This window comes from Aythya fuligula, chromosome Z (genome assembly GCF_009819795.1).
Source record: "Aythya fuligula isolate bAytFul2 chromosome Z, bAytFul2.pri, whole genome shotgun sequence".
In the NCBI taxonomy this organism is placed as follows: domain Eukaryota; kingdom Metazoa; phylum Chordata; class Aves; order Anseriformes; family Anatidae; genus Aythya; species Aythya fuligula.
This window is the reverse complement of record NC_045593.1, coordinates 44996133-45018360: the sequence shown is the minus strand read 5'-3', so window position 1 is coordinate 45018360 and position 22228 is coordinate 44996133. Positions and strand designations below refer to the sequence as shown.

Below are 22228 nucleotides of genomic sequence, written 5' to 3'. Positions count from 1 at the left end.
TTTTAAGATACACCTAGACCTACCATTTTATTCTAGAGAAGCAAATTAATTTTCCAATTTCATAAAACTCTGTTCACCTAACAGAGGCACTAAAACTAGCAAAAGAAAAAAAAAGTACATAATTAACTGGATATTTTGTGCTGTTGCTCAATGGCTTAGCACAATCATCCTATTTCCTGGCCTCTCTGGCAATCAATACAACTCCTTTTCTAATAATAAGGACCTCTGTTGTCTCATGTTTCACTCTACTCATGATAAACAATAGTCCTGTCCTTACTTAGTATCAGTGTGAACTCCCCAGTGTATGTGTTGAAGAAGGAGCACTTTCAGCTAATATCTTGCCCCATTTCTGGAAAGATGAAATGATGCTTTCTTGTAAGCATGTTGGCAGTGTCAGAGCAAAAATCCTTTGCAAAAGAGACCAGTTTTCCCTTTTTTATACCAACACCCAAAACTTTATTTGGGTGTTGGTATACCTGGTAGGAATAATTAATTCTGCGAGGGCTGCTTAAACAATCCTTGATTTACTGGAATTACTGCCACAGTAACATACATCTACGCACAGGAGTGTCTTTTTTCTGTAAACATTAGCAAGACAGATGATGACAGAACACAACTAGATGCATAAAACAAACACTCCACACTAACATTTCTGTGCAGATCGTTAACAAAGAAGCCTTCTCCCACATCAACATGCTCAAGCACCTAATTTATTCCAAATGACATAGGAATGGGTTCTTTCTTCTCCAATCTCAAAGGCACTGATTGGAGCAGGTAGGCACTACGGTGTTTGTATGTCACCAATACTCTGAAGATTTATTGAATGACTTACTTTCCATTTTCGTCGTGCTGCAAACCTTTTGAATTTCTCCATATTCACTGCAGATGCTTTTCTGCTAAGTGCTTGCTGGGTATCTTTCGGCTATGAGCAAAAGTAAAATAAAGCTGTGAAATACCCCATAATTACAACAACCAGAACTTTCATAAAGCATCTTCCTATTGTCTTTCAATGACAGCTTCCACTTACAATTACTTTATTATTACACTGTGATGATATTTCTATAATGTAAGTGCATATTTTAACATCCGCAGCCTTGTAAGGCATGCAGATGCCCTAAAGAAAATCTAGACATAAGAACATTTCAAGCAATGCTAATTTTTGTTGCTGTTGTTTTAAACAACAACAAAAAGCCAACACCAGTAGAATGTTTAGCTTTATCCTTAAACTCCCTCTGTGATGGAGGAATTGTATATAATTTCTAAGATACATCTTGTCTTCTAGGAAAATTTCCTGGCTGATTTTAAGTACAGCCTAACTTTGTTCCAGTCTCAATTTCATCAGCTGGACGCTGCTGGTTCCAAAGAAAAATCATATCCCACCTGTCTGTGAAGCAAACTCTAAGGCTGCACCCTTTGAACTTTTTCATAGGCTAGTATGATGCACCAGTAACCCATAAGATATACCTAACAGCGTTGCATGATAGGAAACTTGAAGTCATTTTTATCAAGACATATAGGTAAAAGTAGGGAGGGGAAGATGGAAAAGAGGCTATGAACAGTGGAGGGGGCAGGAGGGGAACATCTGGAAAATTAAGATTAAAAAGGTACATAACGTGGTACAAAACAACAGATCCTGTTGCAGGACTGGAAACCCTGGTTTCCACAAACTTAGACAGTGCTCACTCTACTGGTTTAAAAATCACTTCAGCATGTCTCCATTTTCTTTACAACTGTACTCTTTAAGGTTAACCCATTAAAAAGTCAGCAAAGCAGAAGGCATCAGTACTTCTTCCAGTAACATCTGTAGTTTGGCATATTGCTATAGAAGCATCTGCTCTAGGATGCTGAACCATGAACTGGAGTGGCAGTGGCATGGAAATTCTGCCTCTGGTTCTTTGGAAAGTGAGAAGGGGTCTTAGTGCATCCCCAAGACTTGACAAATCATTACCACTGTAGACATTTACTATTCACAACCAGAATAGGAATTTAAAAATAAAGTGACGTATTACTGCACACTTCAAGAAGGTCAATAGGTCCCATTTTCTCCCCACTCAGCCTAGAAACACCACAACAGCTTGACCCAAAGTGGGAACACTCAAAGTGGACCACTGCCCCACATCAACTGTTGTCTTCAGACTAAAGGGGGAGGAAGGACAGAAGAAAGATGTCCCTTTTACACCTAATCTAAATAAGGAGATTAGAAGATGACAAATGGACTGGATTCAGAGAATGTATTTTTGTCAGTATAATGCTCTCTGAACATTAGGTTCTCTGATTGAGGATAATTTTTATCTTAATAATAGACTGCCATGCTTGCCTATTGAGAACTTAAATAGAGTGTATGTTAATGAAGTCCACATACTAGTTTTCACACAGACAGCCTTCCAAAGCAGTAGGATATATTTAACAATTATGCCAATTTTCCTTTTGAAGACTTTGTTAACTTAAAAAGTGAAAGTGGAATATGAAATGAAGAATGATTAAAAACAGAACAGAGAGTGAATCATGTGCTAACCTTGATCCAAGGATGCAGCAAACTATCTTGAATAGTCATTCTCTTCCTTTAATAGGAGAAAAGATAGAAGTGTTTCAGGTAGTTTAAAATATATAATGCTATATATTTATTAAACTAACATTGTGAAATACAATTTAACTTGCAATACTGGAGCTGTTTCAGGCTGCAACAGCACATACACAAGAGGAACGACTCACTTTGGATCCTTAACTAGAAGTCTTCGTATAAAATCTTTAGCTAGGGCACTGGTATTACTGAAGAATTCTTCTTCAAACTCATAATTCACAGCAGACACATTTGCTAACGTTTCCTGCTTGGTTTCTCCAAGAAACGGTGATGCACCACTTAGACTGCAGAAACACAGAACATTCCTCACATTACATGTTGAAAAACTGCTGTTTCAACCCTCTCAGATCAAAAAACAGCAGAAAGTAAACATGTTTTTTTTTTTTTTTTAATTGATCTAGGACTGCAAATGTATTTTCAGAAGATTTGATCTAACAGGGCAAAAAGCTTTTCTGCAATTTCAGAGAATATTGATTAAGATAAAGCCCCCCTGTGGAATGAGACCTACAGATCTGATGGCAGCTTCCCATGCTATCTCAGTGCTGACTAATGGCCATTCTGATCAATAACTATACTACTGCTTTTATGATCATTCAACTTGAAACATCCCGTGCTACCAAAATGGCTTGAGTTGTACAGACACCACCAATAACCCCAAAATAAAAAACTAGCATTTCTAAGAACCAACCATAGACTTTGGTACTTACAGAATGTAAGTTATTACACCAATGCTCCTGGAGTGATAAGAAAAAAAAAGGGGGGGGGAGGGGGAGAGAAACAGATGGAGGGAGAGAGAAAGGAAAAAAATAAGGTTAGAACATAAGAATAATAATGAGATTTATTTCAAATAAGATCCAGTAACTCACCACATATCAGCTTCAAGACCAAGAGGTTCATAATTTACTATTTCAGGAGCTAAAGGAGAAAATAGGTAGATCAGCATATAGTCAATGAACAGATCCATTTCACTCTGAGACTATATATGTTAGAGATAATAAGCTAAGATGCTGATAGATAAAAATACCTTTAATGAAAATCAAAGTCAGGACTGAATGCTACCAATTCCTTAGTTAAATGTCACGAAGTACACACAAATTACACAATCTGTAACTTGGCCAAAACAAGCTAAGCCAACATTTGCTGTTTCATAGCTTGAGAAAGAATAGTTTGAAGAAACAATTTTCTCACCAACAAACTCTGGCGTTCCAAAGATATTCTTGAATTCATTTCCAAAGTCAATTTTGTGTGCTAAACCAAAGTCAATAATCTTGATTCGAGGCTTCGGTACATTCCTGTCCAACAACATTATGTTTTCAGGCTTTAACAAGGAGGAAAGGAGAGAAAAAAAGATTATACATAGGTACAACACATCTGATACATACTAGCACTTTTCAGCACTGAGCACTTCTCATTTCCGCTTTCAGTCTCTTGAAATATGTCATCAGCAGAAAATTCCTGCCTTCTCCTATCAACATCTAACATATCCTAAAAATTAACTACAGTAAATCAGGATTCCGTGTTGATGACAGACTGGTGTGATTTCTAAGATTTTACCTCTTTTGGATACAACAGTTGCAGTTTTCATTTGTACAGACCCAAGTGAAACACACTGTCTACAGTAAAGATCACAACTCCTGTGCTAGGTCCATTGCAGTAGCGCTGGGAGCTTGGAGGAAGCAAAGTTGTAAAACGTTAACATTACCCCCTGGAAGAGATTTCTTTCACAGAGATCTCCTACACAGTATTCTTTGTAGAGATTTATACCGTGGTGTGCTCTGGATTTTGGTGAAAATAATGCTGATAAAACAGCCATGCTTCAGTTGTTGAAGAGGAGTGCTTGCACTGAGTCAGGGATTTTTCAAGCTTTTTATATTGCCCTGCCAGGGAGGAGGCTGGGGGTGCAGAAGGAGCTGGGAGGGGACACAGCCACAACACCTGGCCCAGGCTGACCAGATGGATGTTCAATACCCCATGGCATCAAGCTGAACAATAAAACTGTGGGAATGAAGGAGGGAGGGGGCAACATGTTCAGATGGCACTTGTCTTCCCGAGAAACCATTATGCACGTTGAGCACTGCTTTGCTGGAAGTGGCTGAACACCTGCCTGCCAGTGGGAAGCGGCAAATGGATTCCTTGTCTGGCTTTGCTTGTGTACTCAGCTTTTAATAAAGACAGTAAACTGTCTTTATCTCCACCCATGAGTTCTTGCTTTTTCACCTTTCCAATTCTCTCCCCCATCACAGCAGGTGACATGCAGTAGGATGGTAGGAAACGGTCTCAAGTTGCGCCAAGGGAAGTTTAGCTTGGATATGAGGAAGAATGTCTTAAAGGAGAGAGTGGTCAGGCATTGGAACAGGCTGCACAGGGAAGTCGTGGATTCACCTCCCTGGAAGCAAATTAAATAAAGCAATGTGTGGACATGGCACTAAGGGACATGGTTCAGTGATGAGGATTGGTAGGTCAGGTTGATGGTTGGACCCTTGAAGGTTTTTTCCAAACTAAATGATTCCATGATTCTGTAAGCTGGCATGCTCTTCAGAGCTCTATCCATTCAGAGCTATATCCATACTGCTCACACTGTAAAAAAGTACTTCTGGAGCAATGAATAACAGCTCTTTCTCATTACCCTTCTTTTACCTCTCTTCCTCAATCACAGGGGCTGGTATGCAGGTGAATGTGATGGTAAACCACATGCAAAACAAATTTCCTTCTCTTTTCCTTATTAGATATCGATCGCATACTTTTACTGCTCTTGCTCATTCCTTGATCCACATATTCTTAGGATCAGGTGAAAGGTTGTTTTGCTTCATTGCAAACATATTGGCAAAATTTTTAAATATCAGGTTTTAAGACATTGAAGGAATATTCTTAGTAGATTCATAACTCTCTTACTGTTATACAGAGATGAAAAATATATTGCTGTGGGTTATGAGACTGGAAAAGATATGCCTACATTGAACAAAATCCCCTTCCTTTTCACCACCAGAATACAGCAATCCCTTTCAGAAATGCATTGCAATATAATAATTATGCCTTCTTTTCCTATTACAGACACAGCTGCTAACTTCAGCAGACCTCAGGAAACATTCAGCTACCTATCAAAAAATCTTACATAGGAAAACATACTGAAACCAAAACATTAAAAAAGCAATAACTGAGTTTAGATATAAAAGATCTCTTTTCACTACCAACAGGATGCAACTGACAGTATTTCTTAAAAAAATAAACAAAAAACAAACAAAAAAAACCCCAACAACAACCACCAAAAAAACACAAACCAAACCAAAACAAACCAAAACAAAAAACAAAAAAACAAAAACTAACAATTACAATCAGCTGCCCTTCCACCCATCCAGAAGAAAATAATCTATCTGCTCTACAAGAATCTTTGTACTCTATCCTATACTGTTTTCATTTAGTACCTGTATGTAACATTCACATAAACATACAATGTATGTTACAGCAAAGAGAAGAAATTTGATGAAAGGCATCCTGGTCAGGACGTTTTAACTGGATTCCATTCACATTCCACAAAATCATAATCATAATCTGTATTTCAAAATTGCTTTCTCAGAATGGTTTCATTTTTACAGAAGTTGCCATTTTCCAAGAAGAACCTTATATTAAAAACAGATGGGATCTTTTTACGGTTCAGTAATTTCTTTTCAATGGCTGAGCTTTTCCCTGTCTACATAAGTTAGCAAAACAAAACTACAGCCAAGATGTGCATGATGGCAGTTTTCTGGCTCGTGTTACAAAAGACTTTAATGGATGTTGCTTGCAGTTGTGTGCATTCTTATCTGCTTAACATACCTTTAGATCAAAGTGGGCAATTTGCAGAGAATGTAGATACTGAACTCCGTTAAGTATTTGTTTGAGAAATTCTGTGGCTTCCTCCTCTGTGAGAGACTCTTTTTCAGCTAAGAAGTCGAAGAGCTCTCCACCTGCAACACTTGGAGAGCAGAAACAGAATTACTGACAAGCACGTTTTAACCTATGGGGTCCATTTACCTTAACAATTCTCAGACAACCTTGGAAAAGAGTCAGAAGCTTTACAAGTTGTCAATATGAAAGCAGAAGGTGGAAAACAATTCAATACTTGAAACAGCAATTACCCCTCCTCCCCACAAAGAAGAAAGACTACAATAAAACCGGCTATTTTCAAACACAGAAAAGTTGACGCAAACATACATATATACATGGTTATCTGTATCTAAATTTAAATGAAGTAAAACCCACGTACTCTATGTACATTTAAAAGAATTAAACTGAATTTGAAGTTAAATATACTCAAAACACGCTAATATAACTGAACAGAAAATAAAATATGACTTGGCTCATACAGAAGTATAACAGGCTTTGTTTGTTTTCATATTGGAAGATATAAATTCAAAGTTTACTTTCAAATAGTTACTAGCAACTAGCCTACTCTCATTTTTCTTAAATTATTTTTTACATTTAAAGAGAAAACAAAACCAAAACGTCCTCAAACCGTTTGACTCTTTGAAAATATACTGTCTTGTCTTAAACAGTGCATTACATTAAGCACATTGTTATATATGGAGTGGTAATTCGTGTCGAGAAAATGGTTGATACTAATAATGAAGGGGGAGATGTGGGAGTGTGGCCATGGGGGTCGGCAAGCCCCATGGTTGATGATAACATTAGGCTCTTTACGATGAGGCCATCAGAAACGTGAAAGAGTTTAGAGGGAACAAAGCAGGGTGATTCAGGAGACTCCATGCGGTCTCGGGTTGCTTGCTCTCCAGCCGTTAAGGCATGGAAGTTGCTGGGTGTTTGCTGTTGCTGTTATTTGCAAAGTTGCTTGACCAATGAAAAGTTGTTTTGAAAAGAACTGCTGTGGGGTAAAGGGTATAAGAGGGGAGCCTGCCCTCAATTAAAAATAAAGGCAACAAGATGTGATGAAGTTACGTCATCAATAAAGAAGCAGAAAGAAGTAGTGAAGAGGAACAGGCTAGAGGAACGGAGACCAGGACGGGAACAGGCACTTTGATCGCCTCATGAGGATAGGTTCGGCCAGACTCAGCAAAATGCTCAGAGAAGCTCGTACAGAAAGTCGCTGGAAATGGGTGCACCGGAGCTGGGGAGAAGCTCAAGCTGAGAGAAGTGGACCTGTGCACACAACTGCCCCGGCTGGTAAAGCAGCTGCGCATTATGGGGAATCATTCGTCCTTGGAAACAAAGACTGTCCTGGTAACCTTACAGCTTATTCTCCTCATTAACAATCGGACAGTTTATGAGCCTGACACATGGGACCAAACTGAGGTCAAGGTGTGGGACTCTGCAACTAAAAACTACAAGGTTGCAGTGGGATTGCTCAGCACCTGGCGAGCAGTCTCTGAGGCCTTAAAGGGCCGTGTGGGGCCACAGTCAGAAACGTCTGGTTTGCCAGACAGTGAGGGAGCTGCGGGCTCCTTTACTGATCCGACTGCTACGCCATCGCCATGGGCCCCTCTGCTGCTACAGCCATCGCAGCCCTTTGCTGTTACGCCCCCTGCTGACCGGGACGTGCCTTCTGACCCAGGCCTCTTGGCCTTGAAAAGGAGATGGATGTGCTTTTCTTCAATCTGGGAAGAACCGGATATATAAGGCCTGAAGACTGAGTTGCTTGGCAACTTAAAGCGAGACATATTGTTCAAAAGGAATGGAAAATGGAACTTACAGGATTGTTTGTTGCCTTTTCTGATTGTATAGGCATACTTGCATTTAGTATGTAAAGCAATGTTCTGTATATTTAGAAAGTTTGATGTTTGTGAGTGCATGTTGGTGGAGCTTAGACTCCCCGCGCACTCAGCGCTGTTTACTTGCCTTTTATACCTTTTATAAATATTCCTTTTATAAATATTACTGAATTCAGACTGAGTTGAGACTTCATTTATAACAGCATTAAGTTGTGCTCAAACATTACCACACCTTCGCTAACAAGGAAAAGCCACTACTGCTCTTAAGACTATTTCCTGCAACCCGTTTAGCTGTGCAGGAAGAAAGAAGAGAGGAAAGAACTGAGGAAGGTTGTGTGATGATAAGCACATCAATACTTTTTGCATCCGAGAGAGAAAGAAATCAACTGAAGATGACCCTTTTCTCAGCTCACTTAGCAGTCTGGCAGGAGTGATGATAATTGTCGGCAGGAAAACAGATACAGAATTAAGTGAATGGGAAACAGGATCCACAACTTCTCTAGAAAAAACAAAGCTCCTTTCAGCTTAAGGCCACCTACTGGGATGACTGGCCACATGGGCAACTAGTTTTTCCAGGTTACAAAACAGCACTATTACACAGGAAGGTGTTAAGAGACTGCAAAGGTGGTCATACTACTCCCCCTATTTTGCACGATACTGGCATTAAAAAAAAAATATCAGAAAGTACAACCTACCTTATGCTGCCTTTCAGCAGGGAAAAAACAATCTGTTCACAATTTAAAGATCTGTTTATGAAAAATAATGGGATTAACATATAACAATAGCTAAACAGTCTGGGCAGGTTTCCGGAAATACATTTGACTTGCTTTATCATGTCTACTTTTCAACAGACTTAATCTGCATTATTGTAATGCAAATTGCATAAAAAGTGCATTTTAATGAGTTCTTGGAGCCTTCACTGAGCTGCCTAGAAGATAATAAGAGTATTGTTTTGGGTATTGTTTATGGTGTTGTAATATTTTCTTCATGAAAGTAATTATTAAAACCAAATGTCATTAAATGCAAGAATTACAGACTGGAAGGGAGAGAGGTCATTTTAATAATCTTTTTTGTTTAAGAAACATGAAAATGGAATTCCTGCAGATTAAATACAGTTCATTATCTTACACAGGCTGGTCAGAAAGATATTACAAATGGCTATGCAGGCATATTCCCTCGTTCTTTGCTTCTCTCTTTTCTCAAAGGCTCTTTCCACTGTGCTTCCTGATGACAAACAGAGGCCTGGATGTTGACACAGGGCTGGCATTTCTCTTCATTTCCAGTTATTGAGCCAAAGGACCTAAACATCACACAAAACTCATTTAAGTAGGTGCCTGCTGCACCTGCCCTAAGGATGTTAGCTGGAATACACTCATGTCACGCAGTGAAGGCAGACTCTCAGGGGCTACTTTTCAAGCTGGTGAGCAGCTATGTCAGTAGCCACAGCAAAACAGCACCTTAACACACGCTGGCTGGGCGCAGGAGTGACTGTCATGCAGTAAGCTGGCAGAGCCAAACCCTCGGATGTGGAAGAAAACAAGGCTGAAAAGAGTGCAACAAGCACGCTGTTATTTGCTATACTGTTCATGTAGATCAGCCTCCTTGTGAAACAGTGTAAGTGGCTGCTTAAGCAGCTATCACAGCTGCTGCACACATACTCAAATCATGCATTTTCAGCAGTGTTTACTTGCAAGATCGTGCTTCCCACTTGAGAGTCTGAAGCAGGCTGTTCAAGTGCCACACAGGTATGTATCCGTTCTAAGGCTGTTACCTCTTGCATTTATTTCTGTTGGCATTTCAAAGATACTTGGTGTCTGCGAAACTTGCTAGTCATCCACACAAACACTAGCACTCATAACAAATTTCTTTCATCTCTGAAAGACAAGATTTAATTTAACACTCAGAGTTCAGTCATTTTTGAGACACAGTTGTGTTTGTTACGTATTACTGAAAAACGGAAAAAGCCTTCCCATCCTCAGCTTCTTCTTAACTGCAATTGTTCTGTTTTGGGGATTTTCACATCCTGAAAGTTTAGACCACATGAAATTACAAGTTTAATGTACACTGTTTTTTTGTGTGTCTCCAAGATGGTGCATTTACGAATAGCTAACTGCATGAGATCACATACATGTGCTGCGGAGTACGATCATCCCGTCTTTGCCAAAGGTCTGCGAATAATGTGAAATAAAACACTACCTGTATTTTGCAGGTAATATACCTAGTGCTTGCAAATCTAGAAATTAAGATTTAAAGAAGATGTGTTAAAATATTTTAATTTGGGAGCTAAATAGCAAGCAGGACTGGTAGATTTTTCCACAGCTTTGTGTGCTTTTTTGTGCTTAACTGACATGGCAATGCTTCCTCAATAGCCAAACCAGGAGGCACTAGATCTAACACACTCAAAGCACTCCTCCTGAGCCAGCTGTAGCTCTGATCTGAGGGACTGCAGCGCACCCCTGCACATGACACACCTTATCTGAAAATGCCTGGAGTGGTATCAGTCCCATGTGGTTTCAACGCACAGACTAGGCCATTATAACTTTCTGTTGGTCATTTTTCAGCTGCTGGGAGTGAGCACAGTACCTCAGGTTCTTCCCTTTGAGAGTTGTGATGGTAGGTAAGCACGGTGCCCAGACAGCTTTCCAGAACAAGTAAAGCTAAATTATACTGGTAGGGACACAAAGCACAAGAGAAACAGGGTTATACAACAATGATGGCTGAAATGCTACACAAGACAATCTAGAAACTCAGAAAAGGCCAGCTTCCCAGGAAGCCTCCACAGACTCTGTGCTTGCTTGTTCCCTTAAATAAACTCACATCCCTATGAGAGCTTAATAAGGCAGGTATTGTTTCTTAGCTTCCTTTCAATGCTTATCAGAAAACTGCTTATTCTGCTACCTTCCTGCTGACTCTCGTTAGGTCTAATATTAAACTACATCACTGCAGGAATACAGGAAAACACTGTATTGGTATAAGGTAATTGCTTTAGAACAAGTTATAGAATGTTAGTGCAGGTCCACACTCAACATCCCTTACAAGCTAAATTTCCATTCTGCAATTTATTCACTGGATCACAGTTCCTTTAATCAGCAGAGTCTGTTTTCACAGATTTTATAGCTAGATTATATACCTGGGCTCACTGAATAATCTTGAGTGGTCTTCCAAAAACTATAGACTAAGAAACTGCTTAAAACAAGCCAGTAGAAGACACTGGTTGTACAGTATATAATACACTTCAGTTTTCATGAATTTTATGCCATTAGTTTTTAAAGTCTAGTACTTCAGCCAGGATAATGTAGCCCCATACTAAATAAACACAGTATATTTCATTATCCTGTGCTCAACTTCAGATGTGAAACTGCAAGCCAGAATTTTAACAACAAAAATGCTGTCCTGCACAAAATACCTGCCCGTAGCTTTATCCTACACACAGCAGCACTCTCTGGCTGAAGGAGAAGGGGGAGACTTTTCTGTATCTCAACGCCTACGACCAATCCTTATAAATTTCAGCTTCTCCCAAGAAGTACGCTGACTTCACCTCTGTTACAATTCATTGCTTCTAACATTACCAGAAACAGGTTAGGTTTGAGGTTGCCGGTGCATGAACACCCTGTTTAAAGCTGGCTGAAACTAGATGACTGCACAGGTTTCCCTGCAGCCAGAGAATAGCAAAGCCCAGCTTCCAGCTTGCCTGTAAGTCCCTGCTCAGGGATCCACACAGCAGCACCTACATGGCTGCTGCCAGCCACGGACTGGCTGAGACCTCCTTCCCCCAGGGAGCAGAGGCAAGGGGCTCGCTAAGCGCAAGGGTTTCCTCCGGCGGAGCACTTCAGAGGAAATGTATGTGTCTCCTTGGGAAGGGCACTGATTTCTCTGTGCACTTGCTGTTAGCCGATAGGAGTTACAGACAGCTTTCTGAGCAATTCATCTGTGCATTGGCACAGCTCTGGTCTGCAAGCTGCTAACAGGTAATGGATGAGCAACAAGCCATACCCCTTCATTAAAAGAGGAACCTAAAAGAGGCACATCATGGTCTCCTTTGAAGCATTAACTCCTCAGTGTTCCTGTATAAAACTTTTCTGTTTACTTTTAAAATGGAAACACTCTACAGTTTAAAAAAAAAAAAAAAATGTTGTTCATGTCCTTGGCTCAATATGATAAACATTGGTGATTGATGGAGGTCACATCTCAATTCTAAGGGGCAGGTTTTATTATTTGGTATGCTGTAACACAAAGCCCTAAGAGCAGAGTAAATCTAGTTTCACTGCTGCATTGTGACTCCAGTTGACACTGTTTCTTAACAGCAGAGCCTGCTTTTAGAAAAAGGAACAGCCCTGCACAGAAAAATATTTTGTACTATCATTTCCATTAGGAGCAAAGCTGTTATGTTCTGCTTCCCTGATATTACTAGGTAGAGGTGCTAGCTTTCCTGAGCTGGTGCAAGTGAAACAACACCTTGGGTCAACCACATTCCCATAAAATACAGCAGTGGTAGGTGCAATTCCTAGCCTTATCAAAGGAAGGCTGGCAGATGCCTTTGCCTCCCACATATTTCCCTCTGGAAAAGAAAATACCTGTGGAAAAAGGATTTCTCAATAGCGCTTTTGCAACTCATCGGGTTTCCTCAAGTATGAAATATAACTAAGCAGAAGATCTTGGAGGTAGTCATTACGGGAACCTACACAATAACAGTTAACCTTCATAGTCAGCGTGGCCACCTCAAAACGACCCAGTCACATGCTGTGTTGATCACACTGCTCACAGTGTAATATTGCCTAAACGACAATTAATGATTATCTAAGGATTTCTCATGAAGCTGAAAAAAAAAAAAAAAAAGCAAAACCCCAAATCCTAAGCCAAAACTGCTTCTGTCAAGCAACCTAATCTAGTTAACTTCATGATTACAAGGTTTAATCAACCTTGCTTATATTTCCGAACAACATAAAGTAAGAAAGTTAAAATTCAGAACCAGTTTATTCCAATTTTTAAAGCAGAATCAATTTAATAAGTTACCTGAATTATTTTCCATTATAGGGTATAAGAGCTCTTCTCTAATCCAAAAATTCTGTCGATTTGCAGAAGAAATGTTTTCTGCTATGGATTCTGTGGTCAGATGTCTCTTGTATGAATCTTTGCATATTTAAAAATTTCAGCCCAAGATGAGAGTGAAATATTTCTACACCTGTGAGAAACTAAGTTGTGTTTTTGCAGTAGAGAACTAATTTTCTGTATTCCAAGGTAGTTGTGTAATCATAACAAGGAGAAATGCAAAGTAGGTAAGTAGACAGCAGAAGGCCTCACTCTTCCAAAATAAGGTAGAAACTTGAGAAAAACAGGATGAGCAGTGTGAGAACAGTAAAACAAAGATCACAGGTTCTCAAAACATAAGAAAGGGAAAAACAAAGGGAAAAGGGAGAAATTAAAGGGTTGAAGAAAAAAATTGTAATATATGTATATAACATAGCGGAGCATCGAGTAGCTTGTGAACCTGTAGTACTCAGGCCATGAGGACAGGGGAGGTGATCAGGTGTCAGGTAATAGGGAATAAGAGGTTATGATTTGTTTACTAAAATGCGCTCCTAATTGGCAGGACGCCCGCTGTCGCAATCACGAATAACATAGCTTCACAGAAGATCCTGTCTGAAGAAAATTATTTGAGATTTCTCCTCACACTCCCATTTTACTTAAGGTTTTATCCACTTCGTTTAACAGCTTATAAGAACCATGCAGTTGCCAAGACATTCCTCTGAAGTTAAAAGTGTATCAAATATTTTGAAAGAGCAATGCAGGGCTGCCTTTTTTCTTTTTTAATCCTACACACTTGACATCATACTTAGTTTTTCTATACCTAGCTAACAGAAAAAAGAAGGCATGTTGCTGCATCACTCCTCCTCCTCATTTTCATTTGTCCAACCCATACTGGAGAGACTAACAGTTGTGAAATCCTCTCTGGTGTGCCTGAATTCTTCCTGTATATTGAACAAGAAGATTTGGCTTCAGAATGACCAGTCAGAAGAACACAAGCACCAAAACGTAGACGAATAGTTAGATGGTTAACTTCTACTAACAGGGAAACCCAAAAACTCCTGCATGTCTTTCTGCACCCAAACAGAGTTGGAACTTTGGTTTTAATCACCTGAACTCCATAAGTGCCAGTCTGGTTACCATGCATGGTTACCAACATCCTGGCCCTGCTGAGTGTGTTAGTATTTTCATCCTGCCCATGACACCCAAATTTCATACACAAAGCATTAATGTAGTGGGCAAGACTACCATGTGCTCGGGCCATTGGATGCAGAGCCCAGGAGCCAACTGCACTCCTTATGAGATGTGTTCAATGTGTTAAGAGTCGTATTTGCTTCAGCTTCTTTCCTTTTAGCTCCATGAAGCCTTTACTCCTGGGTTTCTAAACAAACATTGTGGATCTATTTGAGGGCCTGTAATTCAGGATTTTGAAGTCAAAAGGTGGCACAATATCTAGAAACCAGTGCTCCGGAGCTTGCTTACCTGCTGCTATTCCCAGTAAATACCAAAGACTCCTCCTCTGAAAAGCCAGTACAAGGCCAGTCCAGTCAAGAACAACTTTGTGACAAATTACAGGGAAAATTAACAAAAATTTCAGAGCTATTTTGGTCAAAACACAAAGAAGCTCCATGCTGCCATCAAGCCTCATAAGAAGTCAAGCTATTGACTTCTAAGTGTAGTGAACTTACCAATAAGATAGGAGCTTACAGAGCTTGTTGTTACTTGTTCTTATTTAGTCTTCAATGAGCAATTCAAGACATTATTAGAATTCTGTATATGGATCTATCACCCTCTCCTTGCTCTCTTATGCTTTGGTTAATATTATAGAGGTGCCAAGAAGGTGGCAGCTCTCTCTGAGACCTGGGATGTGGAGGACTAAATTCTAAAGTAAGTATAGAGGAACTAATTTTACAAAACCATGAGCCTGAATACTTAATGTTCAGTCACTTTCAAGTTAATATAATTATCCTCTTTCTGAGACAAGACTTTCACAGCATTATTCTCTTTTTCCAAATTTTATAAACAGAAATTCATCATTCCGAAATATGCTGCAAGAATTCATGCTGCCTTAAATTAAGATTTCTAATTCAGATATGAAGACACTTCTTTGGCAGATAAAAGCATTAACAGACAATTCTACCCACAGCTTTCCAGTGAAAACAATCAGCTATTGCTATCAAGCTGCTTTGAAGGGTGAGGCCATCTGCATTATTTTTCAGCAACTGCTATACAGGATTTAGGATAAAGGTACTTATTCCTTGCAGCTGCAGACAGAAACCTCTATGAAGTACCACATAGTGAGTGTATTTTGTAGGTCTGTTGTCTAAATGAAATCATAGTAAAGTGGAAGTAAAAACAAAATAAAAGACGGAGATTATGCATTCAAGGTTACCAGCAGGCCAGTGAAAAGGGAACCACGTAGGTGCAAAATACGATTGAGGAAAGAAAATAATTATTACTGTGCAACAGAGGTCTGTGTTTTCTACAGTCTGTGAAGTTTGCTAAGAAGATGGCTTCAGTGGAGCTTACTGGAAAATAGCATAGTACTTCTAAAATACAAACATACAAAAGAGACTAGTTGGTCGAGTGATGTAGCTGGATAGAAATAAGTATGATTAAACTTGGACTTTTTTTTTTTTTTCAGTAGAAGAAAAAGCAGATATCTAACTTAAAATTGTAATAGCTGAGGAAGAGAGAGTATTTTCCTGTTCATGTATAACATGTACAGTATTCCTTGCAAGATGACAGAAGAGCCCAGGGAGCATGAATTTGAGTCCAGAGAGCATGAATTTTGAAGGTTACTTCCAAATCAAGAACACACTTGCCAGTGTATCTGTCTAGAAATGTGAAAACATACCTGCTTTCTCTAAATTTACCAAGAGACAGAAATATAGTAATGGTCTTCAAGCACCTTTCATATTTGTGTGTGATTGCTGACTCCTTTAAGGAAGGAGTTGATTTAAAGTTTCAGAAATTAAACATTCCATAAATTTTTACAGGTCAGTTTCCTGACACAAGGTACTTCAGAGAAAAAGCTCCAAACACCAACATGGATTGAGCTTCTGATATTTTGTTTTGCACCCAGTGTTGCAAGGACGTTCCCACTGCAAGAATTAATGATGGTCCACATATTTCTGCACACAAATTGCTAATAAATACTTTGTTGGCTGATGTAATATTTGTAGTGAGGGAATGAAGAGAGAACTTCTACAGCCAGTTACTCCTTAGAAACAGCTGATGAATAATGCTGGAAAATGCTTAAAAGGCTATGCACAATCCTGCAAACCTTTTGCTGGACTGGGAGACAAAAATCAATAGCAAACAGGCAGCAGACACACCATCCTGAGACTTGTGTGTTAACATCAATTGACAGCCAGTAAAAGGACAGCTGCGGCAGCATGCCTTTTGTGGACTGCAGGTTCTACGTTGCAGAGAAACCAGAGATTTTTTTCCTCATCACTGCTTGTGTTATTACACTTGCTTATTAATAACAAATCGGTGCTTCTTCTAGACTTTCATTTTGTTATGAGCTTTTGTAGATGGAACACAATTTCAGTTTCATTCCTTATCTAAAAAAGTAAGTCATGTGAAGTCCTGTTTATTTGTGGTATGCTTTCTCTTCTTAGAGTCATACACAAGAAAAAAAAAAATGCTTTTTTCAAATGAACTTAGTTATAGAAGAAGATACTTACTCAAACTACATTCTAATCAGTAGGGAAAATTTTCACTTGGGAGGGATTCTGAGGGAAGCAAAATGGGTTATTTAATGAGATTTCGGTTTCATTTTTGCTTTGTTTAAAAATGTTCTGTAAGAACTAAGAATGTCAGGGGAATAGGTCCCTGGGCAAAATGTGAATATTAGAACATTAGAAAAAAATGATTACATACTTAAGTATCTGAACATATGATTAAAATGACAATCCTTTTGCCTTTCAAATAGCTTTATATAATAGCATAGTGATTTTGAGAATAATTAAAAATGGCCTTTACAGCAATTAGTATATTCAGTTTATAAAGAGATTGCTAACATGTCATCTTTTCCTCTCTGACCCTTTAATTAAATGTTACCTTTGTGATACCAAAGTAACACTTCAACTTAAAGGTTCATGTGGCAGTTCTGAAAAGTGGAAAAAAACATCTTTGACACTATATCAGGATTATTAACTTGGCAAAATGATTAGCTAAACTGCTCTAAAAATAGTTTGCTGTGCTTCACACTATCAATTTTATGAAGTATTAACACACGTTGGATGCAAAATCTGCTTCCACTCAATAAAAGTCAATGGGTGTACACAGACACACACACAGCCACCTTGCTGCCAATGGAGCTCCAATTCCATGAAAAGAAGAGGGAGAGAGGGACATTTCCATTCATCCTACCACTGTCTGCAGCTACTGAATTTTCTTCAGAGCTTTTAAGTCCAGTCACTCTCCTGATTTCATGTGAACAGATTAGATTACAGAGCAGAAAGAAAGCAGTGCAGTAGCAGCACTGTAATAACAGGTTATGAATAGGAAGAATATGAGAGCAAGTATAAATGGGGAGCAAAAGAAGAATCAAACTAATTTTGTTGTATATTCAGTGACACACTCAAAGTGTTTTGAGCAAAAACCAAGAGTAGTAGATCTGACAGGAATTACGAGGAGGTTTTACTTTATACTATTCATCTTCTTAAGAAATACTTATCCACACAAAATCAAACTAATGCAGATGTGTATTTCTGAAACTAAAAAACAAAAACAAAAAAAAACAACTCACACCCAGACTTCTAAAGCATTACAGTAAGCAATCATATGGGGGACCAAAGACGTGTAAAATGTGTTTTAATATATTATGCGTGTATATATTGTAGCAAAGACGAAACTCCTTAAGGTAATAACCAGTTTCTTTCTTATATCTATACTGTAAATCTACATGTTACTTAATACTTACCCTAAAGTATTTTTATAAAGTAAGTGGAAATACCATTTATGAAAGTTAGTAAACAGGAAGGCATAACCTACAAGAAAATCACATGAACAGCCAAGGAAAAGAGAAGTGCTGCGCAAGATCCTTGTACCAAATCAGACACATTTGCTTGCATGAAATACATACTCTGAAACACGTTTAGCTGATACCAAACAAATGTGGCCATAATATGGACTGTGTCAGGCATCAAAACAAGGTAAAAACTTGCATGTGCTACTACTGGACACTGTCAAGCTGAAAAAGGTGAGTAACACTTAACGACTAAACTAGCAATCTTTGAGGAACTTGAAGCCAGACTTGAAGCAATGCAGAACTGTTCTCTGCTGACATATTTATCTCAATAAATTAGCAATAACTTTGGAGAAAAGAAGGGAACTAAAATACGGATATGAGAGTTCAGTTTACATTGCAACAGGACAGAACTGGGAAAATACTGTTCTCTGTTATGTGGGCAAAAAAGAGAAAGAAGCATTCAGTGATGCTGCTTTACACCACCACAAAACACTACTAAATTTGCTAAAGTAACCTCTATCCAGCATCTGTATTTCCCTCTGCTCTTATTTTCAAGTCTGTTCAGCTCTAGGCTATTCTTCTGGATTCAGAAGATCAATGACAATTAAAATAACAAGCAGAAAAAATTCTGAGTATACTGTATTACTATTCAACCTTCGTAGTGCCATTTAGAATGAAAAATAGCATCTATAAATCAAGAAGCTACAACTCTGGCCCCTCCCAACTCCAAATAATAAAAATTCTCATGCTCCTATCAGCAATCTTTGGGGTGGTAAGGGATACCCATTAAATAATGGCAATTCTTACAGAAAGGATCAATTTCCTTAATACAACAACAATGTTATTCTTTCCCAGGTCTCTAGAGCTACTTACAGTTCCAGAATAAGAATCACATCTGTTTTGTTCTCATAAACATCATGCAGCGTGATCACATTAGGATGCCGAATTTCTTTTAGTATGCTGACTTCTCGCTCAATATCTTCCCGGCTCACTCCACGCCGGCTGGATTTTGTCCTCCGTTTCTTGATGAATTTTGCTGCAAACTGCTGACCGGTGTTTTTCTCACGGCATTTTTTCACTACAGCAAACTGCCCACTAAAAGAGAGGGAAAGAAAGAATAGTATGTGGTTCAAGGAGATTTAGAATTAGGAGTAGCTTGTGCTTACTACTATGGGGAGAGACAGCTGTACCTCTAAATTACCAGCTCCACTGAAATACGTAACTGCTTTTTGTGCAATCTAATCTAACACCTGGAAAAAAGCTAGATGTGGTTAAAAAAAAAGCTAAGCTGAAATTCTGCACACATACACTCATACATTTCAGCATATCTAATTAAAAGATGAAACCTGTGTAGACCATTAGATTTTTGTCAAATATGTGCATCAGGGATTATGGGGGAAGGTAATTGCTTCTGGATTTCTCCTGCCCCATTGAAGATAAATTTTTTTGTTCTCCAAGACAGACAGTCTTTAGTTTCTTCTAATCTACCAATTAGAAGTTTCTTCTAATCTATTAATCTATCAACTATCAATATCTACTTTACAGTCAAGGTATTACCTTTATTTTATTTAGTTTTTAAAAGGATACTGTGTTTTCAAGATATTACTTTATATTTTATTTACTGTAGTATCAAGAATTACATTCATTGTATCATCATCTCAAGCAGGAAGCGTTTGAAGGTGAAAACAGTACCAAGGTACTGAAGAATAAATATCACTGATTGCGTTACAAACCAGAAAGTGCTCCAGGAAGCAGCTGACTCCAGAGTGTTATTGTTGACATATAAATTTCCTGCTGCTAAGCGTACATACTGATTCGGACCAGTTATCTCCAGGAATCTAGTGCTGTGTTAGAGTAGGATTTCTAATAGTGTGGAGTTTTTCTCTTAAGTTTTCTTAATCTCTTGCTCAGGGTTCTCTAGTAATTCTGTTCCTAGTTTGTTTAGCTGCACAAAGTACTTGCAAAATCTCTGAATAATAACGATGAGAAAATAGGCTAAATGTAGCCTATCTTGTCAACCAAAGAAGCAGTAGCCCTTAAAGCACGTTTACAGCAGTGGTTAAATCAAAGACAAGCTCAGTAAGCTTGAATATCTACACACGGATGTAACATGCAGGCATATGTCATTCCACTCAGTACCTGGGAGAGGAGCTAACTCTTGTTAATTGATTACAGCTGACAGAGATCTGCAGGACAATGCATCACCTGCAGAAAGGACATCACATAATGACGAAATGACAAGTGGGAATCACTCAAAGTTACACAGGTCGTGAATGAACTCAATCCGTAACACTACTTCATGACTGAGAAACAGTATATGCCAAATGAAGTGATGAAGTAATTAAACAGTTAAGGAAGGCATGTCAGACAGAAAACGGAAGGTAACTGATAAAAGCAGTATTATGCAATAAACGAAGATAATGAGCCAACTCTCATGGCAGAGGGGTTGGAGCTAGATGATCTTTACGGTCCCTTCCGACCCAAACCATTCTGTGGTTCTGCGAGACAATCTAAGGGAGAATCAAGCTCCTGATTTTTGAATTTGGATGGCTGGGACCAGATGGAGAATACTCATGCTGTTGGGCCACCACTACTACCATTGCTAAGCTGACCCCACACAGAAACCCGAGCGACAAACTGTCCTGCGCTGGGACACGCAGTTGGGCAAGGCTGAATGACTCTCACCTGCAGAAGGCAGGCTAGAGCCATGAACCTCCTCCACCTTCTGGAAAAAGGCTCTGCAGTAGCTAAGATCAGCTTGGCCTTTGAATGTAGCCACGGGCAGTGAGAAGTAAATGCAGAGAGAAGCGGTCGATCTAAGTTTTGAGGTTTGGTTTTACTTCCACATTATGATCAACCCTCAAGTGTTGCTCTTCATTATTTCATTAAATCAATTAATTTGTAAGCTGACTACGTTGCATGAGTAAAAAATATTGAAGGCAATGATTTACTTATTTATTAAGTTCTCTTGCATTGTCCTTCCCCTGCGTAGCTCTGTTCTAAAGGTAGCACTGCACTGCTCACAGAGCGAAGCTGTCAAGGGCCAGGTTTGCCAACATGTATTATTCTTACAAACTGTTGTAGTGGACTGAGTTGTGCTTAGGACTGTGCCAGTTGTACCCTCTTTCTTATTAGGTGTAGCCTGGAAGACCTACTTCACTTGGCTAAGCTTAAGCAGCTAGAGCCATCTGAAATCTTGGACATCGCAGGCGTTCAAACAGGACTAGGAGACAAGGTACGGGACCTCTGGAAGATCTGTGCTGTTCTAAACCAACAGCAGAGGGCTAGCAAAAATGCTCTAAGGTAATCTTGACCCTCTCTGCTTGGTTCAATTCAACTCTGCAGCAACAACAGTGACTCTGGGCAGGTAGGCACGATTTTGCAGGACAGGACAGCCAGCCGGAGTGGAGAATGCGTTCAGGTATCTGCACTGCTGCGGAGAAGTGCTTGTGCAGCACTCTGGGCCATTGCTTACAGAGAGAAAATGCTGTAATTCTCTGCCTCTCTCCTGTTCAACAAGTACGCCTCCAGAGATACAGAGGCATTCAGTTTTACTGAAAACACGATCTATTTTTCAGAAAGTTCAAAGCTGAGCAAAGTCAGGCAGCAGACACAGGCACCACCACCACTCAGAACAGCTTGCCCAGCTCGTGAGTAAGAAGGAAGTAAAAAGACTGCTCATTTGGCCAACTGGCTTTCTGGCTAAAAGGCTATCCTGTTTGGTAGAGGAAGCGCAGTATTGCTGTTTATGATTCATCCATAGGCTCAAATGGTATGTAGCAATCTAGAGAGCTGATCATGGGATGAAAGCACTGCGCTCCACAGGATGGGTACACACGTTAAATGACATGGTAAAGAAATGCTGCCAGTAGCCACCAGTACAGATAAGTAATTTTTCGTTTAATCACAACGGGCTCAATATTATTATCCATTACACTT

General features: G+C 39.2%; 1 protein-coding gene across 1 annotated transcript in view; it reads right to left on the bottom strand.

Moving 5' to 3' along the window:
• Positions 1-22228, bottom strand: part of DAPK1 (death associated protein kinase 1) — an 89046-nt gene that overhangs the window by 32109 nt on the left and 34709 nt on the right. The window contains exons 2-9 of the mRNA XM_032205731.1: positions 19163-19384; positions 6395-6533; positions 3770-3899; positions 3448-3496; positions 3289-3315; positions 2713-2865; positions 2516-2561; positions 833-922 (exon numbers count right to left, since the gene is read on the bottom strand). Coding sequence (XP_032061622.1) covers positions 833-922; positions 2516-2561; positions 2713-2865; positions 3289-3315; positions 3448-3496; positions 3770-3899; positions 6395-6533; positions 19163-19384 — 856 coding nt within the window. The remainder of the gene's footprint in view (positions 1-832; positions 923-2515; positions 2562-2712; positions 2866-3288; positions 3316-3447; positions 3497-3769; positions 3900-6394; positions 6534-19162; positions 19385-22228) is intronic.